Source organism: Dreissena polymorpha, chromosome 6 (genome assembly GCF_020536995.1).
Source record: "Dreissena polymorpha isolate Duluth1 chromosome 6, UMN_Dpol_1.0, whole genome shotgun sequence".
Taxonomy (NCBI): Eukaryota; Metazoa; Mollusca; class Bivalvia; order Myida; family Dreissenidae; genus Dreissena; species Dreissena polymorpha.
This window is the reverse complement of record NC_068360.1, coordinates 65,743,664-65,758,342: the sequence shown is the minus strand read 5'-3', so window position 1 is coordinate 65,758,342 and position 14,679 is coordinate 65,743,664. Positions and strand designations below refer to the sequence as shown.

The 14,679-nt window shown below is 33.5% G+C and overlaps 1 protein-coding gene and 1 long non-coding RNA gene across 2 annotated transcripts; one reads left to right on the top strand and one right to left on the bottom strand.

Annotated features, from left to right (window-relative positions):
* Positions 1-5,445: 5,445 nt before the first annotated feature.
* On the top strand, positions 5,446-12,336 carry LOC127834076 (uncharacterized). Its single transcript, XR_008027784.1, has 6 exons — positions 5,446-5,650; positions 8,031-8,168; positions 11,049-11,086; positions 11,273-11,323; positions 11,491-11,588; positions 12,210-12,336. It is a non-coding gene; the product is annotated as an uncharacterized LOC127834076 (long non-coding RNA).
* Positions 9,058-12,414, bottom strand: LOC127834073 (uncharacterized). The gene is made up of 5 exons (XM_052359653.1): positions 12,100-12,414; positions 11,475-11,603; positions 10,459-10,607; positions 9,812-9,935; positions 9,058-9,499 (listed from the first exon to the last, which is right to left on the bottom strand). The coding sequence occupies exons 1-5, from the start codon at positions 12,412-12,414 to the stop codon at positions 9,212-9,214; spliced, it is 1,005 nt and encodes a 334-aa protein (XP_052215613.1). The 3' UTR covers positions 9,058-9,211.
* Between the last annotated feature and the right edge of the window lie 2,265 nt (positions 12,415-14,679).

Sequence of the window (14,679 nt, the reverse complement as noted above, 5' to 3'; positions counted from 1 at the left end):
TCATGAAAAGTTGAAATTCTAGGGGTCAGATCCAACATGACATCTACACTTCTGCAAGTTGTCTGCCAAAAACGAAAGTTATCAAAATCCACAATTCTGTAAACGTTTCATTTTAAAGGGATCTTTTCACAGATTTTGGCGTCATTAAATGCTTTATGTTGATAAATGTTAACATTTAATCTAAAAAGCTCCAGTAAAAAAAAAAACAAGAATAATTTTAAAGAAAGACAAAAAAGTAACCCTCAACTGGGCTCGAACCACTGACCCCTGGAGTAAAAGTCTATCGCTTAGACCACCCTCCGTGCTGACGCAATGTTTGGTGTATTTTATACTTTATATAAGCAATCTTCGTAGCATCACAAAATATATCGACATATCGACATTGCAACGCTTTATAATTTCCTGGTATTTAAATCGTCAAAAATATAATTGATATTTTAGAGCATGCATGGTAAATGTTCAGTATTACTGTTTTCTCACAAATATCATAACTACAACGAAAATTTGCAAATCTTAAACATTTTTTTCATTTTGTCAATTTACCAAAACGTGAAAAGGCCCCTTTAATGCTACCATTATCTTGTACATCGTGTTCACCCGTTTGAAATTCGTGTATTTAATCGTCTAGTCAATAAATGTCTTAAACGTAAATCTTGAGAACAAAGGGAGGCAAACACTCGTGCGCATTGCAGTATTTTGTTCGAAGTTGTCTCCATTGTTTACCTACGAATTTTTTTAAAGCAAACACCGGCGGTATTTCCCTGGTGAACTCTGGGACAAAGTTTAATGTAAGGAATGGGTAGAAAATTAAGGACTTTTATTTAGAAGAAATACGCACGAATAATTATGTAAGCACGGGTCATCCAGCTTTGCGGAACCGAAACCATCAGACGTATCGGGATTAACTTCGGTTTTAATTTGTTTTAAATCATGAAATAAAATGTAATTTTCTGTGATTTTTGGTTTACATTTATGTATACAATTTTGTGAATGATTCATTATAAGTCAAGAGTAATATGAATAATTATTAAACAATTTGATTTTATTGATATGGTTTCCAAGTTGTTTGATCTACGTTGTCATGAATATTATGTTTAATAATGGTTTCTATGTTTTATGTGTCCTGACCACAGGCGGTTAGCGTGTGGCTATGATATTAATTAGTGAAAACATCATTTTGAATGATAAATAATCATATTATAACGAAAAATTAACTTTTATGAAAAAAATAATTATTTCACTATCAAATATATATATAACAAGGTATGCAACTCAAAATCACCCCAAAACGGGGTGCATCGCTTTGAACAGCCATATCTTCATCAATTGTGCAGCGATTTTCACGATCTCGGTCTTATTCAACGCAAAAATGAATTTCCTTTCTGGAAATGTATATGTCTTGCAATATTTTTACAAATGCTGGATCAACTTTTAAGAAATAACACGATACACAACTCGCATGACCCAGTTGACAATGATCATGGAGTCTTTAAGACTAAAATCTTCACGGAGTAAAGGGCAAATTCCCTACAAAGTTCATGTACCTCGATACCATAATTCAATAAAACGTAAAAAAAACATTATTACCGTTCTTGTCGTTTCATTATGCATCAAGACTAACTGTCCAGCGCAGTTTGAAACCTTTGTTTACATACATTTCAACTAACTGACATTTTAAACACACGAGTGACTGCATTGGTCCAATGCGGAGGTGTGTCTTTACAACTGGAGATTTCATTCATAAATATATATATATAAATATATATATATATATTTGATAGTGAACTTTTTTTTCATAAAATTTAATTTTTCGTTATAATATGATTATTTATCATTCAAAATGATGTTTTCACTAATTAATATCATAGCCACACGCTAACCACCTGTGGTCCTGACATAAGTATTTAGAATGCTAAAATGCTTACAATTATGGTAACGCATGTATTATAGCAAATGGCATGTTTCTATATAAAATGATTGAATATGTTTGATAGTGAATTGGTATAAAAATCGTGTGAATCAGTTTCCACAGAAGTCATCGCTATATACGAGATTTCCAAATATATCATATAAATATTCCGATGAAGCGTAGTTTTTGTTTTAACATTATGGTATCTCAATGTGGCGAAGCTGGTTTTCCACTACATTACTGTTATCAGGTATAAATAATAAAAATGGCCTTTTTAGGGATTTATTAACATATTGTCGGCTAAAAAAACAACAAGATATGTCGATAAAAAACCCTTTTGCTCAAGTATTGATGAAAAGCGTTACAAGGCTGCGAAGATTTCACTATTGAGATTGATGATTATAAATAAACAAAAAATCAATTTTTTTAACATCTTTCTTAGTCGGGATGTTATTTTTATTTTTTTAATTAGCACACATACATTATTTTTTAATATGACATTTGTTTTTAGCAGCCATCTTGCCAAACTGTGAACAAGTCCCTTTAATTTGATACAATAAATCATTTTTATTCAACAATTACAGACAGACAGACAGACAGACAGACAGACAGACAGACAGACAGACAGACAGACAGACAGACAGACAGACAGACAGACAGACAGACAGACAGACAGACAGACAGACAGACAGACAGACAGACAGACAGACAGGCAGGCAGGCAGGCAGGCAGGCAGGCAGGCAGGCAGACAGGCAGACAGACAGACAGACAGATAGACAGACAGACAGTTACTTTCAAGTTCATAGAATAATTAAAAAATACTGCGGGCGGCTAGACCATTACGGGCTTGCCCTGCTATTCACAATTAAAATGATTCCGATGTCTATCCTTGCTGAACTTTACGTTGAACTGCCTGTATATAAAAACACATTCCTCTTATATATTAAATGGTTGCCCATAGTTTTGAAGCTACATGTACAACAATCCTATGTCGATCTTGGATATAAGAACTTTGTGACTCACTACAAATGTATGTGTACCATGGTTATCATACTATGTTGGTATGAAATCGGTCAAATTTGTAATCACATATTTACTGTTATATCAAACTAATTATAGATAAATACACGGATCATATAATTTGGATGTAAATACCGACTATGAGTGGATTATTGATGCAATCACACAATTTACATAAGTAAAACCGACCGCTATTATGTTCGAATGTATAGGCGTTTCGGTGGCTTTAACATTGTATCTTTAAGTTTGATCTCGTTATTCGATCAACAGTCGATACACTAACACACAGGAATCTGATTACTATATGTTTATCTTAGATATTTACCCGTTATTTTACAACATCATGCGTTTACTTGTTTACGAATTTAACTGTGTAGTAACCGAATTAACCATTATTAACGTGCGGTGGAAGAACAACTGGTGGTTTGTGAAATTGTTTAAATGTAAATAAACATGACCTAAATTTTGGTATTTTGCAAAACTGATACTGTAAGGCTTCCCAACCTCGTATGGAACGAAGAAACGCGTACACGTTAATTATGTCTAGACAGAGATACATTTCAATTCTGCTTATACAGTAGTTGTATATAAGATTAACGTACACGTATTTAATTGCGTAGTAAACCAACATTCCAAACCTATATATGTGTGTGAAGTGTTTTATCGCCAGTTCCCACATTTAGACTTTAATGTGATTTTGAAAAAAATGTTCTTCCTGATTTGGGTTTTTATCTTTTACTATCTACTGGTCATGTACGTAATTCCGGCCACTTTTGGGACTATTTAAGAAAAATCTTTAGTGTTAGGCAACTGGTTGAAACTAAACTTCACATATATAATCCTGGGTTCAAAACTCACCTAGCATGAAAATTTAAATAGAATTAGATCGGTGAATGTTACTTAATGAACAGAAAATGATGACATGTAAACTATCCATTTTCGTAGGTTAAATGTACCTAAAAAATCGGCCACTTTTCGGTTTGATCTGCAGATAAAATTACAAAGCAATATCTTTTGACAAATGTCCTCAATTTCAGAGTATTAATCAATGTTTATACTATTAATATTTTTGACTTGAAATTTAAAATAAATGCGAAATTATTACACCATTTACTCCCCCTACCTATTTTAATAAATATAAACAATGGGGAAACTGCTATTTCATTAAAAAATATTTGTTTTTAATGTGTTTAATAAATTTTTTCAAACATAGCTAAAAAAGTAAACACATTTTGTTTGAAAAGTTGACTTCAGTGTTGATTATTAGTAAACGCTTATATATAATATTTAAACATGTAATCTAGCAATATTCTTATAAAGGGAGGTAATTCATATATTAAAAATTTATATTTAGCTTCTAATTTGTATGTTTTGAATATAAGTTTTTGTACAATAAATTGGTAAAACTTGGATTAAAGTTTATTAGATAAAATAAAAATAATTTTATCAAATATATTTGTTTCTTATATGATTATAATTGTTGCAACATATGATGTCATCACTTTCCCCATGAGCCAAATATTTCCTGCTATATTTGTGACATTTTAACACAAAAGTTTACGGTGATATGGTTCTTACATTTGCAAAATATTGCGAGTGGGGATGGTTTTCATGTTGATTTTTCTAAATAAAAACAAAATATGTGCGTCAAGATCATGAAAATGATTTTACACAGGTGGCCGATTTTTTACGTACAGGCCGGAATTACGTACATGACCAGTACTACGTAAACGTTTTTGATGTACGTTTACGTTTCCTGAAATTTATGGTAAACATTCCCGGTTTAGTTTCTATACTGAAACTTATATTAAATTCGCGTGTATACTTATCGAGCGAAACGAAAAATACTTAGTGAAGACCTATATATGTGTATTTGTGCAATCTTCATGCCGAGTTGTCGTCGCTAGTTATGGGATCCCCAATCGGAAATCCTCGGACAATTTCGCCATAAGGTCATAATACACTAAATAGTTTTACTATATAATTCAATGTAAAAGCGACAACTTTGAGCGAAAATAAATGCAACATTTTGCACATAGAGACCCCCATAACCATACCTTTTCTTAAAGGCCATTCTAAACGTAATCGATTTATGCAATAAAAAAGATATGTCATGTACAAAGCAAGAAAGAACTTGACACAAATCAAAATCGACTGTTTTTGCAACTTTTTTTTCGGCCGTTTCTTAGTGGAATGTAACCTTTTCTAGTGCAATGGTTTACTATAGTCTTCAAGTGTATCATATTTCAGGGATTCAGTAGTGAACACCTATTCATGCCCTACCATTATCTCCGCAAGATAACAACCGAATAATGGTAAAAAGTGTAAAACATACCTTCCTGTCAACTATGATATTTTTTTAGAGAGTACAGCCCTACATGAAGCGATCATTTAGTGTATTGTAACCATAACGGCGACGGTGTGGTGTAGCCCACTGTCCGAAGCGTTCAGATTGATGGGATCCCAAGAAAATATGTAAGGGTTTTCTCATTGTGTCAAACCGGTGTAGCGTAAAAGATGCAAGACCCGTAAAATATGCAAGTTCCGGTTCCGGTCATGTGAATTTTACGTTAGGCTCTGTAAAAAGGGCAAGACCCGTAAAAAGTGCAAGTCTTATATTGTTTTGCAATGACTTTGGTATTTAATTGGAGAAAAACATCACTAATAAAGAGGGTCGACGTTCGTTTCTTCAAGATTGGGCAAAAAAACATTACAATGCGGGTAAGACTAATTTTCGGACATAACTCTTTTCGGATATACCGATAGACTTTCAAACTGAGCTCCAATTTGAGTTTTAGGAATTATTGATTTTTCGCCACACTTGATATGTGTATGTATAAATAGCGTCGTGTGTTTTTAAATTTGTAAAATAAAGCGTGCAGAAATGTTTATGTGAGCTATTTTCTTGTTTTAATGTGAATTTTCGACCATAAAATATGCAAGTCAGGCGTCTTAAGTGTTTAATACTACCCAACATTAATCTTATGTAACAAAGATAGCTTAATTATAATGTAATTGCTCACAATCAAACCTGACAAGCCTTAAGACAAAGTTTGTTGCATTATGTGCGGTAGAAAATGTACCATATGTTATTTAAATCAGGCAATAAGGCCGTAAAATATGCAAGTCAAGGTTATTAACTCACTGGCATTTTATATGGAAATATCCCTCAATATTCCCTTTTTTTTGTTGCAAAATGAAAAAAAAGTGATTTATTTCACATTTTATTGCCCATAAATTTCATTTTGACAAACTTTTCTAAATACAGTTGTCGGTTTATGCAAGCACTGCATAAATTTTCTCACTTAAATCATCATAAAAACCCTTATCATTTTACAAAGAAATCGAAGAACTATGCAATAGGTGTCCCAAGCACTGCGTACATTTACGAAGTATTACATTTATAAAAAAAGTGGTGTGGTAGTTTGAATTTCACTAATACAGTATTTTTGGGAAGTATCTTTTAACATAAATTTACGCACTTAAATCAATATAAAACCCTTGCAAATTTACAGACTATTTATAGTTGTAAACAAAAAATTGTCTCAAGCACTGCATAAATTAATAAACTAATTTATGGCAAAAGATAGCAACATTATAGTTTGAAATTCAAATATACAACACTTTTAACTAAAACATATGATCTTTCTGCATAAGTCAGGCTCTTCATAAATTTACGCGCTTAAATCAAATAAAAACCCTGGCAATTTCTCCAGTGGCAGTGCGTAAATTTAAGAACTAATTTATTGCAAAAGCAGTTCGTAATTTTATTGTAAAGAGGTCAGCTAACTATCTTTCTACACAAGACAAGCTCTGCGTAAATGTACGCACTTAAAATCTACATCAAAATACCTGATATTTTTACCAACTTTTCAAGCAAACAAAATTGTGCAAAGAACTCTTCTACATAAGCCAAGCTCTGCGTAAATTTACGCACTTAAATCAATATCAAACCCTGGCAATTTTACAGACTATTTGAAGTTGTAAACAAAAATTGTCCCAAGCACTGCGTAAATTTACAAACAACTTCATGGTAAAACAAAACAGTAGAGTTATACTTTGCATTTTACAAATACAACATTTTTTAGTCCCCTACCGGTTTCACCGGAGGGGACTTATGGTTTGCGCTCCGTCTGTCAGTCCGTCTGTCAATCCGTCCGTCCATTACACTATTCTGGATCCTGCGATAACTTTAAAAGTTCTTAATATTTTTTTCATGAAACTTGGAACATGGATAGATGTCAATATTGACATTATGCACGTCATTTCATTTCGTTCCTAAGTCAAAAATTATAGTTGCTATGGCAACAAATAAACTAAAAATACTGCTGGAATGGTGGTTTTCTGGATCCTGCGATAACTTTTAAAGTTCTTTATAATTTTTCATGAAACTTGAAACATGGACAGATGGCAATATGGACATTATGCATGTCATTTCATTCTGTTCCTACATCATAAAATTCTGGTTGCTATGGCAACAAATATATATATTTTTTAAATCTGAAAATGGTGGAATTTCTGACAATGGTGGAGCCGGTAGGGGACTAATATTTCCTTACAATAGTCTTGTTCTAACTATCTTTCTACGTAAGCCAAGCTCTGCATAAATAACAATGAAAATCTGCAAAATACTAGCAACTACAAAATACCTGATATTTTTTACCAACTTTTCAAACCAACAAAATTGTTCAAAGCATAAGACAAGCTCTGCGTAACTTTACGCACTTAAATCAATATAAAACCCTGGCAATTGTACAGACTATTTGAAGTAGTAAACAAAAATTTTCCCTAGCACTGCGTAAATTCAAAAAACTAATTATTTGGTAAAAAAAGTTTGGTTATGTTATACTCTGAATTTCTAAAATACAAAATTTTCTGACTATCTTCCTACATAAGTCATGTCTTGCATAAATTTATGCACTAAAATCATCTAAGAAATACCAAATAATTTTACAAACTAATCAAAGTAATAAAAATTGTCCAAGCAATGCATTTATGTACGAATGTATGGCAAAATATAGGAATATTATAGTTTGAAATTCATAAAACAACACTTTCAACTAAAAAATATGTCTGGAAAGTCTATTTCATCTTGTTCTAGTTCGCAGTGCGCAGGCTACTGTCCCCCTTCAAGAGCACCCAGGTCATACAAGCTGAACACGGTTGACCTGCACACCTAACAGTGGAAATAATGAAACAAGTGATCACACATCCACCCACTTTCTGCCCGGAACAACAGGTTTTCCTTTGTATTATTACTGTTTAAAGGTTAACATTGCAGGATTAGTTTAAACCAATTTTTTTAGCTCGGTTGCATAGAAAGCCATAGTTTATTTAAAATGCTTTCAAGTCCGTTTCTTGAGACTAGGACCAGTACTTGTTGTCTATGGGGAGATCTAAAGAACGTGCCCGCATTGTGGATCGAACCTGTTACCTCCTAGCAGGGCTTTTTCTGCCTATTTTGGGAAAAGGAGTCTGACCAAATTGGGAATTTTTTATCGACAAAATTGGTCATTTTGGGAATTTTTGCGTCAATGAAACGGCTCATTTGGGAAAAAATTGTGAATTTATCATGCTTAAATAATTCAGCGGTTTAACAAATAAATTTGCTTTTTATTTGTTATTTTGTCTTCTTTATATAAACAGATGCAATATTGGGCGTGTTCAACGTTTATTCAAGTACTGCAGTTTTGTTTTTCAGTTACAGTTACACTCTGAGATAAGAACTGAACAGTCAAAACCGCATAGCAGATATTTTTGACCTAATCAAACACTGGTTAGTCACACACGTTTTAAGACACTTCATTCTTGAAAAAAAAAAAACATTTCTTTTTTGGAAATTGGGATAATTTTTTTAATAATTTCGGTTTGGGATCAGGTCTGTTTGCTTTAGGAGTGCATCCGTTTTCTGGAGGCGTAGACAGTGCGGAAAAACCCCTGAGCCTAGTCACTGGGTGGACAACAAAAAAAATTTAGTTGTTTAAATATTCATTTATTTTGTTTTGTGGGTGTTAGAGTTCGGGACCAAAAGAGGCGTTTTGCTGTTCAGCCTTAAAAGTCAATATGGTTACTATATTTGTATTAATTACATTTAATGTAACTTATTTAAGTTAGCTACGGGTCCCCCAGCTGCACAGATGTGAAACTGTATTATCTGCTCGATGGCAGGGGTGTCATTGGCGCCACCCAACTCTTTGTTGCCCGCATTACATGTCCATTTTATAACTTTTTTTTTTGTTTTTTTTTCATGTAGAGGCACTTGTTTTTCAATGAATGGTACTGCTATGAGAACTTTGCTGTGCAACCCATACATACATGTACATATTGCTCTTCAAGGGCTGCCCTTACTGGCAGACCACAGCACTTCAGGTGGTACCACCTGCCACACACAGAACATTGTACCCATCGCTGTGTTCCTGATGAAACGCTGCAATTGGGCATATCACACATAGTGTCGTCTGCTTCTTTGCTGTGTTGCAGAATCCGTTCCCTGAGATAATTCCTGTATTCTTGACAGTGAACCTGCCGCATTATTTCATGGGGAACCCCAAGAGCAATGGCTTCAGCATTCTGGAAAAAAATAGCGTTCATAATAACAGTTAAAATTGACGGCTCCAATAATTGTTTTAAACAAAACTGAACATGGCTACTTTATATGGACGTTAAATTGCCACCATACTACTACTTTAAAACCTGAACAAGACAGGTATAAATTCCTGTTGGTTAAGGATAGGAATCAGTCAAACCTAATTTGTATTCTACACATTACCATGTACTAACTTCAACCATCTTGTCATTAACTGAAATGACTGTAATTGGGGCCTGTTTATTTTATTCTATTTATGTCGAAAAGGCAGCATATTTTGATATGCATGAACATACCATTAATGTGAATACTCCGCAAGAGTTGCTGTCCTTTTGCTTGTTACTCTGCATGGGACTGTATGTCCAAGGACCAAGTTGCTCCTTAACATTGGCAGCTTTGTTTCTTAGATCAAAGAATTGGCTGCAGTAAAAAACAAAACACATTAGAGTCGTCACTCATACGCCAATCTATAAACAAGAGAAGGCAACTGTATCAAGGATTTTGTAAGAATTACAGCCCTTTGGCCTTTTTGAATATGCATATTATTGATAATTCTACATTAAAGGTTAAAACAACTGTTTCAAGCACTTTGTAAGAATTATGGCCCTTTTTCCACTTAGAATATGCATACTATTGAATCTATGTAAATGTTTGCATACCACCTCAAATATTTTCAATGTCCCTTGCTTTTATAGTTTGTTTCATTAACAGTATTTTTCATAATTGCTTACCTTTTTTTTCCGAATTGTAAAACTTACTGGTAGAAAGTAATTATTGTTTTATTCTTTTATTTCCTACTCTTTTAACCAAGCTGGAAAAATGTAGTGATAAAAATATATGATGATAATTCTTATAGTTTTTTTGTTTTATTTTGATAAATAACAACAATTCTTACACCTATTTTTGTTTACCCCCAATCAGACTTAAGGAGAATTGCACTTACCCCCAGAGATTCAGCCACTTAAAGTTTTGGTGGTGTAATGAATCTAAGATTGACACTGTCTTTTCCTTGGGTTTTGCCACAAGAAGGATCCAGTGATTGCCATGGCTGTTGATAGGCATCAGCAGAAGCTTGTAGTTGGAGAAGTGTTCCTTCATTAAAAGACGTTACTGAATTTAACATTATGCTGCCACAACATTGTCCAGATCTCTCTTAAATGTCATTTCACAATTGTGAAATAGTCAATATTGTAACATAGGTACATATATGCTTCTGTGTACAATAACATATTGCAGGGGCATTGATGTCTGTTGGACATAGAATTTATAATGTATCATGTATGAGAGACATGTGCTCATGATCAGATTGGATGTGTTAGTAACGGCTACTTGAAGTTATTCCAAGAAGGTATTTCTAGAGTATAGAAATGGCAATGCTCTATATACTGATGTGTGTTAACATTTAAACTTGTGCAAAATTTAGAAGCTGTTAACCGTGAAAAAATCATAATCTTTCTTTTGTATTTTGTTATTTGTGTTGCCTAAACGTGCTTTGCTTACATATATTAATGATTGCTTTGTATTTTGTTTCAGTTAGCCTTCTGTGCAAGGTCATGAGGTGAAACCTGGATGTAAGAAACATTTTTATCACATGTTACGTTGGCAGTTCCTGTAATTATACTTGAACGGTTCAGAACATACGTGTACAAATATGTCCAGCAAAAGACATTTTATGACAGACTTCATTATACTACATAATTGGAATCAAATTGCTTTCAGTAAAAATAATATTGACAATAGAATATTTAACCATTTAGGTTTCGTATCCATGACTGCACACAGCTACTGTGAGAGTCTCGACTCTCTGGGTAAGCATTATTATATATAGTGTATCAAATGATGAAGTTTTGTGTCAAATACTTGTTTATTAATGTAGGCTTAATTGAATAGTGATGAAAAAATGACAATAAAACTTGAATTATATATAAATTTATATGTAACTCCATGCTGTTTTAATACCTTTTCAAACATCCAGTGGTTCAGGGTCCCATTTTCCCACAATACTGCTGTATACGAGGGCAGGACAAACAAATGGTTACTGGTGAGATTCACTTCTGCCTTTATAAGGCCAAGGTAGGCATTGATGACCTGCGATAAAAAGTAGCTTTGTTGCACCATTGTTTCAGCAACATTTTAATGTCAATAACATACAGTTGGTATATAACTTTTATTGCTGTCCATATTTTGAATTATTTTGCTACACATGTTTCAACAATATTGTTTAAAGGCCAAACTTGCCATGATGCCTATTTGTAATTGATTTTTCTGATAAAGTTAAAATTATTTACACAATCATGTAATGAAATGATTAAAATAAATTGTAAATATTATACTTCCAAATAAGGCAATAATTGTGTAAAAAGTGTTGTCATGCTGACATGTTTATACAATTAATTTATTTTAAATTAAGCCAATTATCAAAGTTGGATGAGATTAATCTGAAAAACGCAAAATCGTAAACTAAAGATAATACTTGTCTGTTTAATACATATAATACAATATAATACATAAGTGCGTGTGAATGCTTAAATTTGTTCTTATCCAGATACACATATTTTACACCAATGCACTGTTGTGAACTTACCTTGTCATCTACCCATTCTCCAGCATCTAATGATTCAATGTTGATTGGATCCATAACCTCATTGCCAAGTCTGAGCCTTTGATCATTCTTGTATGGCATCTTTCTCACAGTGGTGGTCTTCAAGTGACGCGGTCTTGGCTTAAGGGTCTCGGCTACATCCATGACTGGCAATTTGGCTTGAAAAGCCATAAGGCAGACACTGGAGAGCGACATACAAAGAGTTGTTTTGGTTTCCAGGTTGACATCAATGGTCCTGAGATGGGGTAGGATGTTGGATGAAATAGTTTCTACATCAGCCTCAAATTTACTTGCCATCTGTGGTAGTCAAACAAATAATGGGTTGTTTAACTAATCAACAAAAGTGATGCCAATTAGCTTATGTTTCTGAAACTAATATTAAATAAATTTTAATTTTTAGGAGATCAATTTTCTGAAAATGTGACCTCTATTCTACACTTAAAAGTACAACAAAGTTTATGTCATTTCTAAACATTAATCATTAATTAATTCATTAATCACTATTAAATTGAATGTATTTATGTCTTAGAAAAAAAGACAACCTTGTATCCAAATTGAATATCAATTATGACACTGGTTTTATAATAAGCCAACATGAACAAGACAATTTTCCTGTATCAAAAAAGCGTATGGTATGATAAAATATATAGTATCTCGATATATTATTGTTGTTTGTATGTTACTATGTACATATTTGTATTGTATCGTTGCTCGTCAGGTTTGCTAAAGCTAGTATTACCTCATCTATGAGCGTTTGGGAGGGTAGCTGCTGGAGCAAGCTACTCTGCAAAATAATATTGCTGAGCTGGTCAAGTTGTCCAGCTGCTGCTGTCTGGGACACGAATTCTTCCCTCTCATCTGGTTGCTTGACAGGAACCTGTGTGGTTGGTCCTTCGACTAACGGCGATGTCACAGCTTCTGCCTCAACATACTGTTTCAGCCGGTCTAAGGAAACCTTCTGCTTCAGCCTTTGACCGTCTGAAAGGAGGCAGGCTGTCTTTCCCTGTATATGATCAATTGTATAAGGGCCTGTATAGTTAGCTTGAAGGTTTCCTTTTCGGGTGGCTGTCTTTGCACGAAGGAGGAGCACTCGGTCGCCTTCTTTTAAAGCAACATATTTTTTGGTTTGCCTCATTTTGAAGTCCTTTTGCTGCTTTCTATGTGCAGTGTCTATGTTGGTGGTCACCTCATCCATTGCTCTTTTTCTTATGTGTGTTATGTTTTCTACCATCTCTTCCTCCTCTTGTGGTGTTACAGTAGGAATCTGCAATAGGCAAGAAATGGTACACATGTTTGTGTACTTGGGCATAATATTTGCTTGGACTTTTTAAGAAGATATTACACTAATTATGAATGATATTGAAATGTACAATTATTTGTTGACTCCAGTATTTGAAGAGCACACTTGCTGACCTGTATGCATGTATTTGTTTCATAAATCTTATTTAACACATGCCATTCCCTGTTTCCCATGTAATATAACCATAACATATATTTTTATCTTACACATGTGTAATATACTTTATAAGTGTTTTCATAGGCTTAGTTTTCGTTTATTGACCAATCGCATTTTGTTATGAATGACGTTGCAACATCAGATGACATCATGTAAACAACATTCAGGATTTATTATTATGTTTGCGTACGATTTATTTAATTTGCTTATTTAAAAGCATGTGATAAAAAGATCTGACAATCGTTGTCATATCATACCATATTTTATTAAACGCGTCAAAGGCTCGCTTACTAACAAAATTCCTGAACTCGTTAATAAAATATAGTAAGATATGACAACTCATGCTAGCTCCTATATGTATATCCGGCATTAACAGATCAAATGTAAAACATTGGATAAAGCTTTACAAATTGAGGTAATTAAGCTTAATGTTCATGTAATTGGGATTATCTTAATGAAGTATCTCAATTTCTCAGTATTATTTTCACACTTAGATACTACTCAATTCTGGCATTTAATTTATTGATTCATTTATTTAATGCCAAATAACATTTGTATGTCATGTATATGTAATTTGATTGTATTCTATAAATCCTCTGTTCTTAATAACAATTGTATCACATACTGCTCCAGTGAACACTGGCGGAAGCTGAATTGGGTAAACCGCCTCTCTCCCGTACAAAAGGAAGAAGGGTGTGAACTTGGTGCTGGAGTGCCGTTTGGTGCGCTGGGCAAACAGAGCTCCATCAAGGTATTCATCCCAGTTGTTTTGATTCTCATTGACCATTTTCCTCAGCACACTAAAAATATTTTTCAAATACCTGTTCACAATTCATTTAGTTATATATAATGAAAACAACATGTTTTAGGTTGAACAATTTATATTGTTTTTCCATTGGATGTTTGTGTAAATTCTTTTGATGTATATTAGCTCGGCTGTTTTTGGAGAAAACCCGATATATTTTCATAACCAGCTCGTCGGCCATCCGCTTTATGCTAAAACCTTAACATTGGCACTAATAAAAGACTAAAATCAAAGTGCTTCCACCTACAACATTGTAACTTCATATGTAGATGCACCTTGATGAGTTCTACACGCCACACCC